The sequence below is a fragment of the Salvelinus namaycush genome, chromosome 17 (assembly GCF_016432855.1).
Source record: "Salvelinus namaycush isolate Seneca chromosome 17, SaNama_1.0, whole genome shotgun sequence".
Classification (NCBI taxonomy): domain Eukaryota; kingdom Metazoa; phylum Chordata; class Actinopteri; order Salmoniformes; family Salmonidae; genus Salvelinus; species Salvelinus namaycush.
The window spans coordinates 5,475,456-5,498,206 of record NC_052323.1 but is presented as its reverse complement, the minus strand read 5'-3'; the positions used below and the strand labels follow the sequence as shown (position 1 = coordinate 5,498,206).

The window sequence follows — 22,751 nt, the reverse complement described above, 5'->3', positions numbered from 1 at the left end:
TGGATCAAAGAATCACCAGCAGCAAGAGTGACATCATTGATGTATACAGAGAAGAGAGTCGGCCCAAGAATTGAAGCCTTTGGCACCCCCATAGACTGCCAGGGGTCCGGACAGCAGGCCCTCCGATTTGACACACTGAACTCTATCAGAGAAGTAGTTGGTGAACCAGGCGAGGCAATCATTTGAGAAACCAAGGCTGTTGAGTCTGCCAATAAGAATGTTGTGATTGACAGGGTCGAAAGCCTTAGCCAGGTAGATGAATACGGCTGCACAGTAATGTGTCTTATCGATGGCGGTTATGATATCGGTTAGGACCTCAGCGTGGCTGAGGTGCACCCATGACCAGCTCTGAAACCAGATTGCATAGCGGAGAAGGTACGGTGGGATTCGAAAAGGTCGGTAATCTGTTTGTTGACTTGGCTTTCGAAGACCTTAGAAAGGCAGGGTAGATATAGGTCTGTAGCAGTTTGGGTCTAGAGTGTCTCCCCCTTTGAAGACGGGCATGACCGCGGCAGCTTTCCAATCTATGGGAATCTCAGACGATACGAAAGAGAGGTTGAACAGGCTAGTAATAGGGGTTGCAAAAATATCGGCAGATCATTTTAGAAAGAGAGGGTCCAGATTGTCTAGGCATATTGTATTTAAACTAAGTGAGGACTGTTCTGATAACTATATGTCTATCTATACATAGTATTATAGTGCTCTATTGCGCTACTCTGTCATCTAGTGGCAAACGTGGGTACTGTAGCTTTAAATCAACTAACTTCGTGTTCAGAGCTCATTCCAACGGAAACATACAGATAAGCTTGATCTTCCTTACCTACTAAGCCTTGGATAAAGATAAGTCTTTAAGTAGGCACTTTTGGTTTTTGAGTCATTAGTACATGCTTTCGTTAATTCAAGCTGTGCTTTCTAAAAGATTAACATTTTAAAATGTTTTTTCCTAGGCTTTAGGGTCGCGATGTTGCTAAGCTAATGTGTGCTAACTAATCGCCATAGGAGAATACATTGGGTGTTAGCATGTTAGCTATCTTTTTGACATGCAACTTAGCTTCCTTTACTTTATATTGTTGTGTATCTGGCTAATGTGAGTGCCTAGGTATCTCTATGTTACAAGATGATACCGTTGTAATTATGTTATATGTATACATAATATGTGTATTGCTGTTTTAGTCATTTTGTGGCACTTTTCCAGTCAGGTAAATTGTCATCCTTTCTGCAATGTCATGTTGACTAGCTAGGCCTATTGTATTGTTAGCTCGTGATGGTTCATGCAGGAGTCTATTCTTTGTGTACGCATTTATGTATGAATGTGTACAAATCATTTTCTAATAATATTTTCTTTATTCTGTACTTTACAGTTTTGAAAAAATCATCTCACTAAACATTAAAAATGGTACTCCTTCCTCCGGGGTCTTTATTGGGAGTTATAAGCTGTCTGCCAAGCTTTATACTTACACATTGTGAGGGCAGAACACTCGATTCTACTTCACAATAACAGCACTTACATTTGACCGAGGCAGCTCAAGCAGGGCACAGATTTGACGAACTGACTTGCTGGAAAGGTGGCATCCTATGACAATGCCATGGTGAAAGTCAATGAGCTCTTCAGTAAGGCCATTCTACTGCCAATGTTCGTCTATGGAGATTGCATGGCTGTGTGCTCCATTTTATACACCTGTCAGCAACGGGTGTGGCCGAAATAGCCAAAACCACTCATTTGAAGGGGTGTCCACATCCTTTTCTATATATAGTGTAGCTATGTTGTCTATATGTTGCATTTGTAATATAAATCGTAGTTGTATTCACAATATGTTATAGGCATATTTCATATGTGTTTACGCTTATGATCTTACTTGCATATTCCATCCTCTGGGTCTTCCAGGCCAAACCTCTCGTCGAAGGATAACTGGATTCTCATGTTGTCATTGGAGGCCACTAGTCTCCAGACCAACACGGTACTCCTGGGGTAGGTGAGTGGGAAGTCCGGACTATGGATCACTCCCTCTCCTGTGACGGGGACGATCTTCTCATGCTGGGAATCTTGGACTCCTTGGAAAAATATTTGGGAAATGTTACTTTTATATTATGTTTACATTGGTAGAAGAGTTGTTTGAGATAAGATGAAACATTGTGTAAAGATGAATAGGAATGGTCAACTTCATCCCTGCTGGGGTTGTAATTGTGGTTTATTAAAGATGTTGGCCATTTCAGGACATGGTAGAAACCTACTGATGCACAAGGCTAAGAAAGAAAAAAACTGTTTTTGGATGGCAATGTATTGGAATAATGAAATGCCATACTTACAACAATAAACCTTGTATCCATTTTTGGGAAATGCAAATGGGGTGGCAGCCCCACAACCTCCAATATAATACAATGTAAACACAGGAAAAAAGTCATGATGATACAGAAGTAAAAATATCTCTGAGGAAAGAGGAAGAATGCACAGACTGTTCTGCCAGGCTAAATATGCGAACACCGAACTGATAAAGAATAATTTATTCGACAGAAGCTATGAGTTACCAGCTAAATTGCTTCTTTATTAAATATTGATCGCCAGAGCCTCTGATAATATTTTAAAAGTAATAAAGTGGAGTAATAAAAGTATAACTTAATAAATGGTTATGAGACCTCTGTATTGAAATGTGGACACGGTCTTATGTTCTGCCAACGCAGCACTGTTTCAGAGAGTTGATGTGGATCAATGAAATAATCCTCAAAGGAATCGACACACACTAAGTTTTTACTCACGAGAAGTTGGTTTTGGCTGGTAAGAGCGCAAGTATGAAACTAGGGAAGAAGCATGGAACATGTAAGGTCTGCTTGCAATGTCATTCTCACTATAGTCTCTGTGACAAATAATCTACTTTTGTTGAAGGAAAAAAAGAAATTAAAACATTGAATGGTCAGAGGGGCAAACACTAAAGCAGGGTCACTTATGATTGGGGCCGTCATACTGTATATGAGTGGGCCAAAATAACTGTTCCAGTTTGCCATTCGGCATAGTAAAGCATCAGTCCACTGCCGAAACACTGAACATCACAATATCTATTAAGCTTCATTTATTTAGTGAAGTAAATAATTGCCTGAACACTACCGTTTGACAAAAGATCAAGTGTTGCTTCAAGAAGCACGTGTCCTTCCCTATAGGGGCAAAGTATTTGAGTGACTTTTACAACCACAGCAGAAGAAGAAAAAACATCTCAAAGCTTCCCTAAAGAAGCACCTCTCCGAGACACTATCATTTACACAAATCTCTCACCGCTGTCAGCGGTTCCTTTTAAAAAAAATTACAGCTACAACACACTGTGATTCAGTATCTTGTCTCCATAAACTCCTAGAAGGACTTAACGAGCTACCCACAACTGGCCGGTTTCCCCCGGGACCTGCGGCCAAGGGGTCTTAAATCACACCTCTCACGCTGCCCCTCTCTCCATCAGGGCCAGTCACCTCAAGGAGAATACACTGTCAATAATGTGTTTGTCTGCCAGCCTACCGGCCCAAAATTCACTGCCTGCCTCCCACCTGACCACCCACCACGACAATAATAGCGAGCTGAACCAATCTCCTAAGAAACAGTGTTCTTATGATGTCACATACAGATGTATCAGGGAGATCGGCTTTAAAAACAGGCAACTTTGAGAAATAAGAGGAAAGTAAGCTTTTCCAGATGAACAATTGGATTTTAATTGCGCAGGATAGCATTTCCGTTCTCTAATCAAGAGTCAGGCAAAGGGAGACTGTGCAGAACCGTCTCACAAATCTTACATCTGGTCATGTTAGTATGATTTAACAAGGAAGGGTAGGCTATACATCTGTAACAGAAGTGGTTTCTGCCAGTGTTGGTCAGATGCCCCCAGATCACTATTACAGGGCGCAGTAGCAGGGAGTTTTCCCCGAGTGCTGACTGCGTTGTCTGGACAACGTTGCTGACCAAGGGAGTCGTCGACAACAGAAACCCATTGTGTGTAAGTGTCTGATCCAAGATCCAACTCGATTTGATCCACTGTGATACAGGTTGTACATCTGGCACGAAATACAGTGCTGTCAACCACAAATATGAGATAAATAATGGGGATGACACAGCTTGGTGAGATAACACATCAGACACCGTCAAAAGATTTTGATGTTTCCATTTAGGGTTGGTGGCACGCCAGGTAGGAAAGGGAGAGAATTACGTGAGACAAATTATAACGCATGTCAAGACTTCTCAATGAAGCCGGTTCTTTCACTGAAGTAAAAAAATAAAAAATTTAAAAAAACTTGGCTTTCAACACCAACCACAGCGAGGAAAAAGAAAAGCCACCTTGTTTGGGTAGGCAAGCTGTTGCAGCAAAATGATTCTTTCACTCCCCCGGAGATAGAAAACGGACAGTTTGTGCAATATCATTCCAGACAAAAGAGCCTATTACCCTTCAAGCGGTATTTCATGGCTGTACACCTCAGATACACCTCTTCCAGAAGGCAAAAAACCTTATGTTCTCAGTCAGAGATAAACAGATCATCCTTGTTGCGTCAGCCAACTTTTATTTGATGTCTTTGATGTCAATAAAAAAGGTTTTAGAGCTCTTTTCATCTGGGAGGTGCAAGTAACGGCATCATCGGGCCCATTTGATTGACTGCTCGCTTGCTAGTCATTGGTTGGCCGGCTATAAAACCAACAAGCCGATAGGCTCTTTAATCCTGTTAAGGCTTTCCATCACAATGGCATGTCTTTAATTACCTTCGTATTACAGTGCGGGAAACAGAGGCTCATAAAGTACATAATGATTGTGAAAATACGACCTCGGATGTACAGTGCATGCGGCACAGAAAGAATAGTAGGATACACATGGTGTTAATGTAGGTGAACAACCAACCTCCTTTAAAAACATACTTGGTGCAATTATAAATAGACACACGCATTCGGGAACCATTCCCAAACATAATTCCTTGGGGAAAATCAGCTAAATGCTGAATGGAATGCCTTTTTATTAAGTGACAATCTGGCCTTACTGTCAGTGAGAGAGGGAAGGAGGGAAAAGGTTATGCCCGGATGAAAAGGTTTTTAGACACGTGGGAAGAAAAAGTGATATCCTACTCTGTCCACAAAACCAAAAGGGACATTATGTTGCATGTTGAACTTTTTTTTAAATCGACAGTCTGATATACCATAGAAATCAAGTTCTATTTGCAGGTGCAAATGTCATCGGATGCATTTGCCGGTAGCCCACTGATGGTACAGTCACAGTGTGGTTTACTGTAATAAATGGGGAAAATACGTACATCTTCTGTCATGTCTGTGTTAAAACATGAATTAGAACTATTCCCTTGAACAAGACATTTAAAAAATAAAATAAAATACAGCATGAGGCCACAAACCATCTTTGTATTACACACACGCATTCCATTCAGCATTTAGCTGATTTTCCCCAAGGAATTATGTTTGGGAATGGTTCCCGAATGCGTGTGTATATTTATAATTGCACCAAGTATGTTTTTAAAGGAGGTTGGTTGTTCACCTACATTAAAACCATGTGTATCCTACTATTCATTTCAACCACTTTCAACCTCCACTGTTTTAGTGGCACACACACACGGTCCTCTAGGTCTGTCCATTTCTGTGTGAAAACCCAGACTTCCAAATGACCTCTCTCTCCAGGTTAACCAATGTCACATAATGATCAGAGGCCCATCCCAGGAGTGAATTACCTCAAAAATGACTTTTCCTTGACCCACTTTCTGCGAGGAAAGTATAACCACGATTATGGGAGTAAGTGAGTTTGAATAAATAGGACAAATAAATAAATATACATACACACAGTTGAAGTCGGAAGTTTATACACCTTAGCCAAATACATTTAAACTCAGTTTCACAATTCCTGACATTTAATCCTAGTCAAAATTCCCTTTCTTAGGTCAGTTAGGATCACCACTTTATATTAAGAATGTGAAATGTCAGAATAGTAGGAGAGAGAATGATTTATTTCAGCTTTTATTTATTTCAATCACATTCCCAGTGGGTCAGAAGTTTACACACAGTGAATTAGTATTTGGTAGCACTGCTTTTAAATTGTTTAACTTGGGTCAAACGTTCTGGGTAGCCTTCCACAAGCTTCCCACAATAATTTGGGTGAATTTTGGCCCATTCTGCCGGAGAGAGCTGGTGTAACGGAGTCAGGTTTGTAGGCCTCCTTGCTCGCACACGATTTTTCAGGCCGCTCAGCAAAGTAGAAGCCACTGCTCCAAAACCGCGTAAAAAAAGCCAGACTACGGTTTGCAACTGCACATGAGGACAAAGACCGTACTTTTTGTTTTGGAGAAATGTCCTCTGGTCTGACGAAACAAAAATAAAACTGATCAATATGTTAAAAGGGGGAGGCTTGCAAGCCGAACACCACCATCCCAACCGTGAAGCACGGGGATGGCACCATCATGTTGTGTGTTTGCTTTGCCGCAGGAGGGACTGGTGCACTTCACAAAATAGATGGCATCATGAGAACGGAAAATTATGTGGATATATTGAAGCAACATCTCAAGACATCAGTCAGGAAGTTAAAGCTTGGTCGCAAATGGGTCTTCCAAATGGACAATGACCCCAAGCATACTTCCAAAGTTGTGGCAAAAGGGCTTAAGGACAACAAAGTCAAGGTATTGGAGTGGCCATCACAAAGCCATGAGCTCAAGCCTATAGAAAATTTGTGGGCAGAATTGAAAAAGCGTGTGCGAGCAAGGAGGCCTACAAACCTGACTCCGTTACACCAGCTCTGTCCGGCGGAATGGGCCAAAATTCACCCAAATTATTGTGGGAAGCTTGTGGAAGGCTACCCAGAACGTTTGACCCAAGTTAAACAATTTAAAGGCAGTTTGTCTTTGTACTTTGTTCACATGTTACTTGGTAAACCATTTGGGCCTATGCTAACACTATTAAACATTAACCTTTCGATGGCCAAAACAGAGGACAGTGAGTAAGTGCTCACATGAACGCACACACTGAGGGACATGAAGGGACACCCACACTAACGTACAATAACCTACAGTCACAGTCCACAACCCTTAAGTAGGTAGTTGCACTCTGCATTCACATGGACAATCACACTCAGGAGCATGCACACCCACCCACAATGTAAAAAGGCACCCACTGGACTTGGTGTATGCGTCCTATCACAATGGAAAATGAGATATAAAATCTGGCTATGCTGTTACATTACTAAATTCTCATGTTTTCATTATTATATCATGAATGTCACATTACAGAAAGCCTGTAGCAATGAGCTTATCTAACAGACATGGTGTAATATATGTCAGACATAACTTTTGCTCCCCTAGTAGACCAGCACTATTCATGTCAAACCACAACACACTTCAACTCTGACAAAATGGTAAGCATTCCGCTCAGAGTTTAAGGCAAGGTTCTCACAGAGGTTACATTCATTCTCAATTTCATTTGGCAGTGGTCAAAGGTTAATTGTATCCAATTGCTATGGATTGCATTCACATGAGTTTACGCTTGTTAAGTGGACACGTAACAGTATTTTCACACGGAACAGCAATAAATCAGACATTTCAACACCGTGACACCTGCGCCCTCGACTGACTTGCCTCGGTTTCCGACGTCAAGCCGAAATCGGTCGTGACAGCAATTTCCCTTCCTATAAAACGACACGAGAATCATTAGGGTACTAAATCAAAATTGTTTTTAATTTGACCCGCGTTACCTGCTAATCAAAAGGCTCTATGAGTCCCTAAGCGACAGGGTCCAAGCCGCTTTGCACAGGTGATGAAACAATACCCAACAATTCATTCTCGTTTTTTCCCCTGATGCTGATGCTACTGTGGCGGCTGCTGAGGCAGGGATGACAGAGCACAGAAGCCTGGCTGAGTCATGGCACTGTATAGGCCTAGACACTGTGCGTGCCTATGCCTATACTGTTCATATCTGTTTGTAGTCCGAGTGTGTGTTTGTAGTAAGTGAGTGCATGTGTTGGTTTTAGTCCACAAAAGGCATCCTCATCCTACTAACTGCGTCTTCTAAACTTTTGACAAACCTTCAACTCACAACATTTTATCTCCTGGCAACATATGAAAACCACTATGGCTAGTGTCAAAGACAAAATCAAAGGTAAAAATCATTGAGATTTGATTGACAGCATGACTCAACCCTTTTGACACCCTGCGGCCATGGCTCATCTCTGTTCATTACTGACAGACATACCAGAGCAGACAAATACTGGAGACCTCCTAAGACTATCGACTATACGCCTCATGAACACAGTAGACTCACAGGACGGTAAATCTTCAACAGTAACTTCAGCTGTAGATGAGGTTATACGCACCTGTAGGTTTCACAAAAACGTGTACAGTTTTTTTGTCATGTTTTGACATTTGATTTCCTTCACTTGGACAGATGGAAAGAGGGAGGAAGGGAGGGAGGGAGGGAGGGAGGAAGAGAGGGAGGAAGAGAGGGAGGAAGAGAGGGAGGAAGAGAGAGAGAGAGCAAGGGCTTTTAAGAGAATAAGAAGCTAAATCTAAAAATAGTGGGATTTGAATGTTGATGGTCTGTCTGGAAGATCCATCACTCGGCAGAAGACCCGTTAGCCAGGACGCAGCTGATGTTGTAATAAAGTATTTTCTCTTTCAAAAATGCCTTTGGTCCAGTCACAAGAGTTTCACAATTAGAAGCCTACGGCCCTATAGTACAGTAAGCACCCTAGTCCAGTGTTCCCCAACCCTTGTCCTCGAGTACCCCAACAGTACACCGTTTCATTGTAGCCCATGACAAACAACTCAGTCAACTCATTAGGGGCTTGACAAGTTGAATCAGGTGTGCTTGTCCAGGGTTACAATAAAAATGTGTACTGTTGGGGGTACTCGAGGACCAGGGTTGGGAAACACAGCCCTAGTCCAGTAAAGTAAGCACCCTGGCCACGTGAGGGGGACATCTCACCAGTCTACCTCAGATGTACTTCCCCCTTAGGCCCTCTGTGTCAAAACATGTGACCCACTTGTGGCCATCTGTTAGCACGTCCTGCTGAATCATGGCAAAACATCTGCGGACGCTATCAAATCATATTTGATAAACAAGTGTAGATTAACAGTGAAATGCTTGGTTACGGGCCCTTTCCAACAATGTAGAGAAAAAAGAAATAGAAAAAGAAATACACAATGAGTAACGATAACTTGGCTATAGACATTGGGTACCAGTACCAAATCGATGTGCAGTGGTACGAGGTAATTGAGGTAGATATGTACATATATGTATGGATAAAGTGACTATGCAGCAGGATAGATAAAACAGTAGCAGCAGCATATGTGATCAGTCGAAAGAGTTAATGTAAAAAGGGTCCTTGCAGATAGTTAAATAGTTAACCATTAGCTACCCAAACTATCTATTTAGCAGTCTTATGGCTTGGGGGGGTTGTTCAGGGTCCTGTTGGTTCCAGACTTGGTGCATCGGTACCACTTGCCATGTGGTAGCAGAGAGAACAGTCTATGACTTAGGTGACTGGAGTCAGACAATTTTTAGGGCCTTCCTCTGACATTGAGTGATATAGAGGTCTTGGATGGCAGGGAGCTCTGCCCCAGTGGTGTACGGGGCAATATGCACTAAACTCTGTAGCGCCTTGTGGTCTGATGCTAAGCAGTTGCCATACCAAGCGGTGATGCAGCCAGTCAAGATGCTCTCAATGGTGCAGCTCTAACTTTTTGAGGATCAAATCAAAGTGTATTTGTCACCTACGCCAAATACAACAGGTGGAGACCTTACAGTGAAATGCTTACTCACAGGCTCTAACCAATAGTGCAAAAAAGGTATTATAGGTGAACAATAGGTAAAGAAATAACAGTAAAAAGACAGTAGCCTATATACAGTAGCCTCGCTACTGTATATAGCCTGAGGGCCCATGCCGGATCTTTTCAGCCTCCTGAGGGGGATGAGGCGTTGTTATGCCTTTTTCACGACTGTGTTGGTGTGTGTGGACCATGATAATTCCTTAGTTATGTGGACACAGAGGAACTTGAAGCTCTCAATCCGCTGTTGACGTTGAGGGAGAGGTTGTTGTCCTGGCACCACACTATATGCTGACACATCGTCGTTGGTGAGCAGGCCAACCACCGTCAAGTTGTCAGCAAACTTTAAGATGCTGTTGGAGTTGTGTGCGGCTACGCAGTCATGGGTGAACAGGGAGTACAGGAAGGGACTAAGCATGCACCCCTGAGAGCCACCCATGTTGGAGGGTCACCGTGGAGGTTGTGTTCTTGCCTACTATCACCACCTGGGGGCGGCCAGTCAGGAAGTCCAGGATCCAGTTGCAAAGGGAGGTGTTCAGTCCCAGGGTCCTGAGCTTAGTGTTGAGCTTGGAGGGCTCTATGGTGTTTAACACTGCGCTATAGTCAAAGAACAGCATTCTCACGTAGGTGTTCCTCTTGTCCAAGTGGGAGAGGGCAGTGTGGAGTGCAATAGAGAATGCGTCATCAATGGATCTGTTGGGACGTTATGCGAATTGAAGTGCGTCCAGGGTGTCTGTGATGATGGTGTTGATATGAGCCATTACCAGCCTTTCACATCTGTAGCCATGAAAAGCTTTGAGTGCCACGGGGCGATAGTCATTTAGACAGGTTACCTTGGCACAGGGACTATGTTGGTCTGCTTGAAACATGTAGGTATTACAGACTGGTTCAGGGAGAGGTTAAAAATGTCAGTGAAGACACTTGCCACTTGGTCAGTATGCATCCTGGTAATCCGTCTTGTGGTGATCCGTCTTGTCATCTTGAACAGCTGGCACTCTCATGCCTGGTTCGGTGTTCCTTGCCTCAAAGCAAGCATAGAAGCATAGCCTTTAGCTCAGTGCCTATGTTTCCTGTAATCCATGGTTTCTGGTTGGGATATGTACTTACGGTCACTGTGGGGACGACGTCGTTGATGCACTTATTAATGAAGCATGTGAACTGATGTGGTAAACTCCTCAATGTGGTCTGATGAACCACGGAATATATTCCCAGGGTTCGTACAGACAGTGGCAAGTCAAATTCACAGACTTTCAAGTACTTTTTCAAGCACTAATATTTATTTTCAAATGCCATCAATTGTTTCTAGGTCGCCACCAGATGGCAGCCACAACCTCATGAAAAAACCCAACTAACTTACTATTCAACACTAAATTCTACTCAATAATACGTGTTTCACTACTTATTTACTACATACAGGAGTAGTAAGTCAGCACTGATGTTGACTTATTTTGTTATATGACCTGTAACTCAGTAAAATCTTTGAAATTGCTGCATTTATATTTTTGCTCAGTGTACATGCTAACAATATTAAATTGTCTTTATATTTCACAAACCTTTAGGTCCCACAGGCTGTCCCAACATATAATAACATGAAAGTGAATTATAACAGTGTAAAAGGCTCGTAGTTCTCTAAAATGTTGTATTCTATACCCATTTAAAAGAGAAACAAGTTATTCATGTGTTTGACAAGATTAAAGATTCTCTCAGGGGACCCTATTTAAATTTTAGGGGACCCCACTTGTCTCTGACCCCAAGTTTGGGAACCACTGTACTACTAACCTGTCTCCCTGCTTGCTTCAAGTATGAGCTTCTCTGTGATGGACTGATTTCTTTGGACGGACTTAATTTTCTTTTGCATTTATTAAGTCTCACATAATGAATAACAATTACGCTAAATCATGAGTGTTACGTTGTTAGATATGGATAATAATGTAAAAGACTTCTGCTGGGAGTGACAGTGACAGCTTGTGAACTGTAACCAGTCCTCACATGCAAACATATTTTTTGGGACACTGTCAAAGTTGATATCTATATCTTGTTAGCTAAATCAAAGGCAGTCTAGTTATCCAAAAAGGTAGATCAGGCCATCCAAATGCTAAAACAAACTGCCATTGTTGCGGGTGGTCAGATTTGCCTTCATTTCTGCATTAGCTATGAGTAAATATCAAAAGATAATTCTTGTTTCACAGGATATGTAATAGGTTAGAAGGAGAATGGGAGGTTCGAGACGTGCCTTACAAAACGCAGGGAGATAAGTCTAACCCTCTGTCTGGCTCAGCACCAGCCGGTTTACAGACAGGCCACATCTTTTTTTAAAGTTCCCTCCACAGCTGTAAGATCTTATGGCAGAGGCTGCGCCGGGCCCCTTTGTAGTCTGAAATGGGCAGCTGGATGTTTGGAGTAAATTACAGTTTTATCTGGGCAGGCCATATTGGCACACAGCTTGCATCTCAAGATTCACATACTGCTAAAGGCTGATTAGAGATCCAGGTTGTAGGATGGAGTTGGAGACTGAAGACAGACGGCTGATCGTAGATCCACTTTTTACATAGAAGCTCTCTTGGCCCAAAAACAGAAAACTCAATTTAAAAAGACCATCTTGAAATAGTTCACAGTGGAGGTCTTGATAACATGCAAACTTAATATCTAAGAGAGGTGGGTCGACCTTTCAATATTCTTGAACACAGAAAGTGCACAACTTTGGGCTTTTATATCTTGGATTGCAGCTTGGACATTACCCGCATTCACACTCCGTAGAGAGCCTCAACTTCACACATCTGCCTCCCACAGTCCATTACTTGTAAGAATAGTTTAGAAATAAAAAGCTCTACTTGTGACTTCTCGCCAAAGTCCACACTTATTTCATTGGCCTAAGTCATGCCCTTGAAAACATGTAGCATTACAGCCATGAAGCAAAAGCCACCTACGGTAGGCAGATATTGCAAAGTCGGGAAGTTTATGTTTGGTAAATGTAGGTACATCAAAAAAACTGAACTTCCGAGCAACCCTTTGATAAGCTTGGAGCTATGCAAGCGGATCTGGATGAAGCTTTTCAAACGGTCTAATGTGATTTTCAGCAGCGGCAAATTGAATGATTAATCCTAGCCGGGAAAGGGGAGACAAGCGCCAAAGAACATTTTAATCTGTGCAATTAAAAAAACAAATGTTATGGCTTTGCTTTTGTCTCTAAGATATAGATCTGCTTCTTTAAGAGGGTTCCCCTGTACTTCTAATTAATGGCCGCCCCGCCAGGCTCCCACAAGCCAGAGTTCAGCTGTCTGGAGAAGGGAAGCAGCATGGACATTGTTTGTACAGTACCACTCAAAGGTTTGGACACACCTACTCATTCAAGAGTTTCTTTATTTTTACTATTTTCTACATTGTAGAATAATAGTGAAGACATCAAAACTATGAAATAACATACGGAATCATGTAGTAACCAATTTGTTTAAATAAATAAAAATAAATAAATATATATGGAGAGAGAAAGAGATTCTTCCAAGTAACCACCCTTTGTCTTGATGATAGCTTTGCAAACTCTCAACCAGCTTCATGAGATAGTCACCTGGAACGCATTTCAATTAACAGGTGTGCCTTGTTAAAAGTTAATTTGTGGAATTTCTTTCCTTCTTAAAATGCATTTGATCCAATCAGTTGTGTTGTGACAAGGTAGGGGTGGTATACAGAAGATAGCCCGATTTGGTAAAAGACCAAGTCCATATTACGGCAAGAACAGCTCAAATAAGCAGAGAAATGACAGTCCATCATTAGTTTTAGACATAAAAGGTCAGTCAATTAAAACCCCACAATACTAACATTGACAGAGTGAAAAGAAGGAAAGAAAGCCTGAAAAGAAAGCCTGTACAGAATAAAAATATTCCAAAACATGGATCTGTTTGCAACAAGGCACTAAAGTAATATTACAAAACATTTGGCTTAGCAATTAACTTTTTCTCCTGAATACAAAAGGGTTGTGTTTGAGGCAAATCCAATACAACATACAGTGCCTTGCAAAAGTATTCATCCCCTTGGTATTTTTCCTATTTTGTTGCATTACAACCTGTAATGGATTTAATGTAATGGACATACACAAAATAGTCCAAACTGGTGAAGTGAAATGAAAAAAATGACTTGTTTCAAAAAAATCTGGTGTGTTCATATGTATTCACCCCCTTTGCTATGAAGCCCCAAAATAAGATCTGGTGCAACCAATTACCTTCAGATGTCAGATAATTAGTTAAATAAAGCCACCTGTGTGCAATCTAATTGTCACATGACCTGTCACATAATCTCAGTATATATACACACCTGTTCTGAAAGGCCCCAGAGTCTGCAACACCACTAAGCAAGGAGCACCACCAAGCAAGCGGCACCATGAAGACCAAGGAGCTCTCTAAACAGGTCAGGGTCAAAGTTATGGAGAAGTACAGATCAGGGTTGGGTTATAAAAAAATATACAAAACTTGGAACATCCCACGGAGCACCATTAAATCCATTATTAAACAAATTGAAAGAATATGGCACCACAACAAACCAGCAAATAGAGGGCCGCCCACCAAAACTCACGGACCAGGCAAGGAGGGCATTAACCAGACAGGCAAGAAAGAGACCAAAGATAACTGAAGGAGATTTGAGTATCTGTCCATAGGACCACTTTAAGCCATACACTCCACAGATCTGGGCTTTACGGAAGAGTGACCAGAAAAAAAGCCATTGCTTCAAGAAAAAAAATATGCAAACATGTTTGGTGTTCACCAAAAGGCATGTGGGAGACTCCCCAAACATAGGGAAGAAGGTACTCCGGTCAGATGAGACTAAAATTGAGCTTTTTGGCCATCAAGGAAAAGGCCATGTCTGGCACAAACCCAACACGTCTCATCATCCCGAGCATCACTGTATTATTGAGTACCGCTCTCCATATTTTCAAGCAGTGGCTGCATTATGTTATTGTTATGCCTGTAATCAATAATGACTGGGGAGTTTTTCAGGATACAAAAAAAAAACAATGGAGCTAAGCACAGGCAAAATCCTAGACGAAAATCTGGTTGTCTGTTTTCAGCAGGACAATAACCTAAAACACAAGACCCAATCTACACGAGTTAATTACCAAGAAGACAGTGAATGTTCCTGAGTGGCCAAGTTACATTTGATTTGAAGAGCTTGAATAATTTTGTCAAGAATAATGGGCAAATATTGCACAATCCACGTGTGGAAAGCTCTTAGACTTACACAGAAAGACTCACAGCTGTAGTGTGAACTCAGGGGTGTGAATATTTCTGTATTTTATGTTCAATAAATTTGCAACAATTTCTAAAAACATGTTTTCATTATGGAGTATTGTGTGTAGATGGGTGAGAGAAATATAAAATGTAATACATTTTGAATTCAGGCTGTAAGAAGGGCTAGGAAGTGTTTGATGGCACTGTAGCTGGCAAACATAAGTAGTGAATTTCAAGTGTAAAATGATCACCTATCTCGCTCTGCACAACAACGGATCGTAACGTCACAAAGCTTCCATTTACTCCGTGTGCTCTTTAAGTAATAATTCCAGAAAAGTCGGTATTTGGAGGATATATTGGCACGCGTGTTAGGCCCAAGACGAATTAGAGGGCCGGCAAACCATGCCAATATTCTCCAAACACTGGCTACGGGTTACCAACACATTCAAATAATGACTGACATTTTCATTAAAAACATTATTTTGATTAATTTATTCATACTATTTAATCCTTCCAGAATATATAGTTGTGACACAAATCTAGGGTTGCTACCCAAGCCTGCTGGCAGCGTGGTTGCCAAACCCAGTCGTTTTGTTCTGTATCTACAGATGCGACCTAGTCGTTCGTTCTAAATGTTCCAATGCCATACTGGCTGGCAAAGTTGTTATCCCTTTGCTTTCTAGTTAGCCAACTACGTCTAACTTAGTCACATCAACAGTGCAGCCAAAATAACAGCAAAGTAGCGGTTACAATGAGCTAATGAGGCACGATTTCCCCTGGCAAAGAAAATGTGCTCACTCGTCAGGACACTGTTGTTCAGAGGAGCTATCCAACAACACAGCTAACACAATCACTTCAAACTGAAGCTGGAAAGACTGCAAACTAGCTGCACTTAGTTTTGTTTTTAACCGTTTTTCAATTTCACATTTCTTTGTATATATCCATCAAAATGATGTCAGCTGATTCATGATTTCGACTGGCTGAGAAACGCTGCCTGCTTGTCGGTCTCGTCCATTACTATGGGACAGCTGGAGATCGCATTTGAATACTGAAACAATGTTGCAAATGTCAGTGAGAGAGACGGACTGCAAGGTTTATACAAATCTCTGCTGTCGAAAACTAAATGTGAGATAACGTCTAGAAGCTTTTTATAGTGGAGACAAAGTTTATAAATTGCCTGGCTGTGCTGATGAGACCGTGGATTGCATAGTCAGACGGAACAGAGTAAATATGCATTTTAACGTCATATTTAGCCGGTGGAATAGACACTGGCATTCAGGATTAGACCCACCCGTTGTATAATTGTAAACAAACATACCATGTGACTGGCTCAATCAGCTGCTGAAGAATGCAACCTGCTTGATCTATTAACCTAGTGCACAAGTCGACTGCAGGTACTCACCTTTACAAAAGAACAAGCTAAAAACAGTTTAACCTCTAACGAGCCTCATTGAGTAGAGCCTCATTGAATTGAGTAGGAAGCCGTTTAATCTGTAGTGCAAATTATGCTAATGCGAAACAGCACCCCCTATATTCGCAAGAAGTTAAACGGTATTGATGGTAGAGCTGGAATGAACCGTCCACTTATTGAACCGAACGAAACGTCCACTTATCATGGACGTTTTGCTGATATCGTTCATTACGATAAATAACCTATAGGGCCCTACTAGAGAAATTTGAAGTTTAAAATGCATTACATTTACAAAAATGGGTGATTGTTGATGGGACAATTGAAAGCTACAACATTTAACGCAGTAATAGTAGCAGCTATAAGGGTAAATGGTGGTATTGAAAATAATACTGTGGGTATTTCAAAATACCCCAGTATACCGCCCAAGCCTACTATGTACTATACACATTGTCAGCTCTATGATCCATGCTGGGTGACAGGTCACATATACAATCAAATACACCTCAGGATTTTTGTTCCACTTGGTCAAGTTTGAACCCTACTGACTGTTTGACTGTTGAGCCATTGTAGAATAGACATTATTGAATACCCTTAACCTTTTATCCCTAACCTCACAGTCCACCGACCCCAATCCTGCTTTACTTTAACCCTAATCCACCAATTAGCCCCTACAGTACATTATGCATATGGCCTTCAATTAACCAATGATTTGAACTCACCCACAACCTCCGCAAAAAAAAGTTACGTACTCTCACTGTCAACTGCGTTTATTTTCAGCAAACTTGTGTAAATATTTGTATGAACATAAGATTCAAACAGACATAAACTGAACAAGTTCAACAGACATGCGACTAACAGAAATTGAATAATGTGTCCCTGAACAAAGGGACGGGGTCAAAATCAAAAGTAACAGTCAGTAACAGGATTTGCCAGTTCTTGCTGTGAGATGTTACCCCACTCTTCCACCATGGCACCTGCAAGTTCCCGGAGATTTCTGGGGGGAATGGCCCTAGCCCTCACCCTCCGATCCAACAGGTCCCAGACGTGCTCAATGGGATTGAGATCCGGGCTCTTCGCTGTCCATGGCAGAACACTGAAATTCCTGTCTTGCAGGAAATCAGCCATACTGCTCGTTCTATGCGTGGTGGCATTGCCTGCAATGACAACAAGCTCAGTCCGATGATGCTGTGACACACCGCACCAGACCATGACAGACCCTCCACCTCCAAAATCATTCCCGCTCCAGAGTACAGGCTTCAGTGTAACGCTCATTCCTTCGACAATAAACGCAAATCCGACCATCAGCCCTGGTGAGACAAAACCGCAATCTGTCAGTGAAGAGCACTTTTTGCCAGTCCTGTCTGGTCCAGCGACAGTGGGTTTGTGCCCATAGGTGACGTTGTTGCCGGTGATGTCTGGTGAGGACCTGCCTTACAACAGGCCTACAAGCCCTCAGTCCAGCCTCTCTCAGCCAATTGCAGACAGTCTGAGCACTGGAGGGATTGTGCTTTCCTGGTGTAACTCAGGCAATTGTTGTTGCCATCCTGTACCTGTCCCGCAGATGTGATGTTCGGATGTACCGATCCTGTGCAGGTGTTGCTATATGTGGTCTGCCACTGCGAGAACGATCAGCTGTCCGTCCTGTCTCCCTGTCTTAGGCGTCTCACAGTACAGAGAAGCAATGTATTGCCCTGGCCACATCTGCAGTCCTCATGCCTCCTTGCAGCACGTTCACACAGATGAGCAGGGACCCTGGGCATCTTTCTTTTGGTGTTTTTCAGAGTCAGGACACTAAAAAGAGGCCTTTCTACTAAGTTTTCAATACTGTGACCTTCTTTGCCTACCGTCTGTAAGCTGTTAGTATCTTAAAAACTTCTTCTGGCTGCAAGCCCGACGTCGGTACACTTATGACAACAGCCAGCTCAAGTGCAGGGCGCGAAATTCAAAATATATATTTTTTAAATATTTAACTTTCACACATTAACAAGTCCAATACAGCATATGAAAGGTACACATCTTGTGAATCCAGCCAACATGTCCGATTTTTAAAATGTTTTACAGGGAAGACACTATGTAAATCTATTAGCTAACCACGTTAGCAAAAGACACCACTTTTTTTACTCCACCAGTTTTTTACTCCATCAGTAGCTATCACAAATTCGACCAAATAAAGATATAAATAGCCACTAACCAAGAAACAACTTCATCAGATGACAGTCTGATAGCATATGTTTTGTTAGAAAAATTTGCATATTTCAGGTATAAATCATAGTAATATAAATAAAAACACATATTTTTGTCTGATCTGCCCCTTTAATGACCTGTGGAGTCTGTTAAAAAGGGAACTGAATGTAGAAAAAAACACTCATTTAGAGCCTAAAGTACACAGAAACAGACATTTACAAAATGAGACATTTCACTTAAATGAATAGACCAATAACAGAGTTTTCCCTCCTCTCTGCCAATAACAGCTAGTTAAGGTTACACATCCCTCCCTTTAGGCTCCTCTCTCAGATCACTCCCAGACAGTCCTAGCAAAATTCTTGTTTGATAAATTGTATTTTGCTAAGAAACAATTTTCATTTGGGACCATTTTTCATTTAAAAAACAATTACAGTAAGGTACTTAATTGTTACACAGAAATAATTTGGTATTGCGATAAACATGGCTGCATTGGACCATTAAACTTGACTTTCCAAACTCCTCAAAGGGCCTGCAGCCTTTTTTACTTAACTGTGGCTGCTTGTTTCTCTCCAAAAATAAGCCATTGCATCAGGCAAACCGTCTCGAGAAAAAAATATTGCAAAAGCAGAATTATAACAGCAGCAGACAGTTTTAAAAGCTTTGATATGATCTTTAAAGATTAATATTCATGTGCAGTTGCAATAATGGAAAAATGGCTGTCTAATTTCATCCTAGATGTACGCCTGGGAAACAGAGGTTCTCTCTAAAGCACCTTTAAAAAAGGTGCAACATGCAGAAAATCACTCCGCCATTTCCTGGTTGCTAAAATTCTAATAGTTTGCCGAATTAAGTTTGTGAAATTAGGAGAGAATGACTGTACCATCTAAACCGCTGTGAACTATATTTTTCAAAACCGAAAATATTGTATTTTCAGCTGTTTGAAGCTAGTGTACAAAACCAGAAGTAAATTTGTGAATTTGGTCGGGTCATCCAAAAAGTTACATATTGCAGCTTTAAATTCAAAAGCAGTCTTAAAACTGCTAATTTACATCTTGGTAAACATTTATAGTTTTTGTTATGAGAAGAAACTGCAGTTGAGTCTAGAGATGAGGAGCTCAACTATGACCTCTAAATGACCCCATACAAGCAGATGGCTGGTCCAAAAAGGTACAGTAGCAATTGCTTCAGGGTGAAGGGGACAAAAGGCATGTCTCAATGTTATGATGTTGCTGCTGCTCTTCCTCTAATCTATTTCAACTGAACAAACCTAAAATACCTGTGAAATAAATATGGTGGATGTGTTGTGAAGTAGCGCTCACCTGTCCAGTTCCTTCACATCAATACAGAGGACACACAAGGTGAGGAAGCCTCAAGGAGAGGACTACTGAGACACACCCATAGTACACTATAAACTTAAAGGAAGAGGGTAAATATTACAGAACTATTTTCATTGACTGAAGTACTTTTTTCCTTCATTAAGCCAACTATTATTCCTTCAATATTTGTTCTTTAATCATGTCAGGTTTGTGCTGATACCGCCTTTCTCCTCACGTTTGCCTTTTTTTACACGCCGGAAGGTAAGATCTATCACAGGTGTGAGGTGTTTACGTGTTGTATGTACAGTACATGAACATTTCTGACACACCCTGACTGCTCAACAGTTCCTCTAGCTACTTGAACTTTATGGGTGCAATCAAGATGATAGATTGCAATATAAATCAGTAAATTGTGCAATCCTCTTGATTAGTAATTTATCATCTTTGAGGAAGTTAATTTATTGAGACTGAGAAATCACAGAAGTAGATTACAATTACATTTTAGGAAACTATTGCAAAACAACATCCATATGTCATGCCTTAAAATGTAATAAAAATAATATTGAGGCATTTGAATTTAGCACCGGTCACACTTTCTGAGATATTGAAGGATCTGTCTTTGAATCGAGAAAACAGGCAGAAAATAAACAGCCTTGTACAACTGACTAATTTTAGTTTCACACCTTTGACATTATACATGGATACTCCTCTCATGCTAAGGTAAAACTCATGTTTAGTACCTTCACTCTCACGTCCCTGCACTGACATGGTTTCAAGTGGCATGAGGTCCATTCTTATTGGGGAAAATTTCTACATGCTCAAAATTGGGAGTCTTGTAATGTCACCAAGAACATTGTGGACTTACTACAAACAAATCCCTTTCGAATACAGCCTCAATGTCTTCTTAAACTGATTACAATCAATATTACCTGAAAAGTTATTACTTAGCCCACTTCTAACCAATTATTGCAGTATTTGCATGATTACAGTACGTCAGGGTTATGATTAGGGCTGTTATGGTGATCATATTACCGCCACATCGGCAGTCACGAGTCATGACCGCAGTCAAAGTAACTAGGCTTCTCCAAGCTATGCTGCTGCTGATGGTCATTGGTAGCATACAGTACCAATCAAAAGTTTGGACACACCTCATTCAAGGGTTCTTCTTTATTTGTACTATTTTCTACATTGTAGAATAATTAGACAAAAACTATGAAATAACACATATGGAATCATGTAGTAACCAACAACAAAAAAAAGTGTTAAATCAAAATATATTTAATGATTGAAAATGTTCAAAGTAGCCACCCTTTGCCTTGACAGCTTTGCACACTCTTGGCATTCTCTCAACAAGCTTCACCTGGAATGCTTTTCCAACAGTCTTGGAGTTCCCACATATGCTGAGCACTTGTTGGCTGCAGCACTCAATCACTCTCCTTCTTGGTCAAATAGCCCTTACACAGCCTGGAGGTGTGTTGGGTCATTGTCCTGTTGATAAACAAATGATAGTACCTCTAAGCCCAAACCAGATGGGATGGCGTATCGCTGCAGAATGCTGTGGTAGCCACACTGGTTAAGTGTGCCTTGAATTCTAATTAAAATCACTGACAGTGTCACCAGAAAAGCACCCCCCACAATAACACACTTCCTCCTCCATGCTTCACGGTCGGTACCACACAACCACTCACTTACTCTGCGTCTCACAAAGACACGGCAGTTGGAACCAAAAATCTAAAATTTGGACTCATCAGACCAACGGACAGATTTCCACCGGTTTAATGTCCATTGCTTGTGTTTCTTGGCCCAAGCAAGTCTAGTCTTCTTATTGGTGGTCCTTTAGTAGTGGTTTCTTTGCAGCAATTTGACAATGAAGGCCTGATTCACGCAGTCTCCTCTGAACAGTTGATGTTGAGATGTGTCTGTTACTTGAACTCAGTGAAGCATTTATGTGGGCTGCAATCTGAGGTGCAGTTAACTCTAAATGAACTTATCCTCTGCAGCAGATTTAACTCTGGGTTTTCCTTTCCTGTGGTGGTCCTCATGAGAGCCAGTTTCATCATAGCACTTAAAGGTTTTTGCGACTGCACTTGAATAAACTTCCTTTAAATTTTCCAGATTGACTGACCTTCATGTCTTAATGTAATGATGGACTGTAACTTCTCTTTTCTTATTTGAGCTGTTCTTGCCATAATATGGACTTGGTCTTTTACCAAATTGAGCTCTCTTCTGTATACCACCCCTACCTTGTCACAACACAACTGATTGGCTCAAACACATTAAGGAAAGTAATTCCACAAATTCACTTATAACAAAGGGACCGCTGCTCCCGAGTGGCGCGGCAGTCTAAGGCACTGCATCTCAGTGCAAGAGGCGTCAGTCACTACAGTCCTTGGTTCAAATACATCTAGCCGTAAATCTGGAGTCCCATAGGGTGGCGCACAATTGGCCCAGCGTTGTCCGGGGTAGGCCGTCATTGTAAATAAGAATATGTTCACAACTGACTTGCCTAGTTAAATAAAAGTTTTAAAAAATTTAAACAAGGCAAACCTGTTAATTGAAATGCATTCCAGGTGACTACCTCATGAAGCTGGATGAGAGAATGCCAAGAGTGTGCAAAGCTGTCATCAAGGCAAAGGGTGGCTACCTAAAACCCTCACAATGGCACCTAAAACCACCCTCAAACATTTACAGATGCACAATTGAGACCATCCTGTCGGGCTGTATCACCGCCTGGTACGGCAACTGCACCGCCCTCAACAGAGGGCTCTCCAGAGGGTGGTGCGGTCTGCCCAACGCATCACTGGTGGCAAAATACCTAACCTCCAGCACATGATGTCACAGGAAGGGCAA

The 22,751-nt window shown here is 41.5% G+C and overlaps 1 protein-coding gene across 1 annotated transcript in view; it reads right to left on the bottom strand.

The window, feature by feature from the left end:
- Positions 1-20,693, bottom strand: part of LOC120061873 (platelet-derived growth factor C-like) — an 81,013-nt gene extending 60,320 nt beyond the window's left edge. The window contains 2 exon segments of the mRNA XM_039011652.1: positions 1,857-2,052; positions 20,642-20,693. Coding sequence (XP_038867580.1) covers positions 1,857-2,052; positions 20,642-20,693 — 248 coding nt within the window.
- Positions 20,694-22,751: the final 2,058 nt, after the last annotated feature.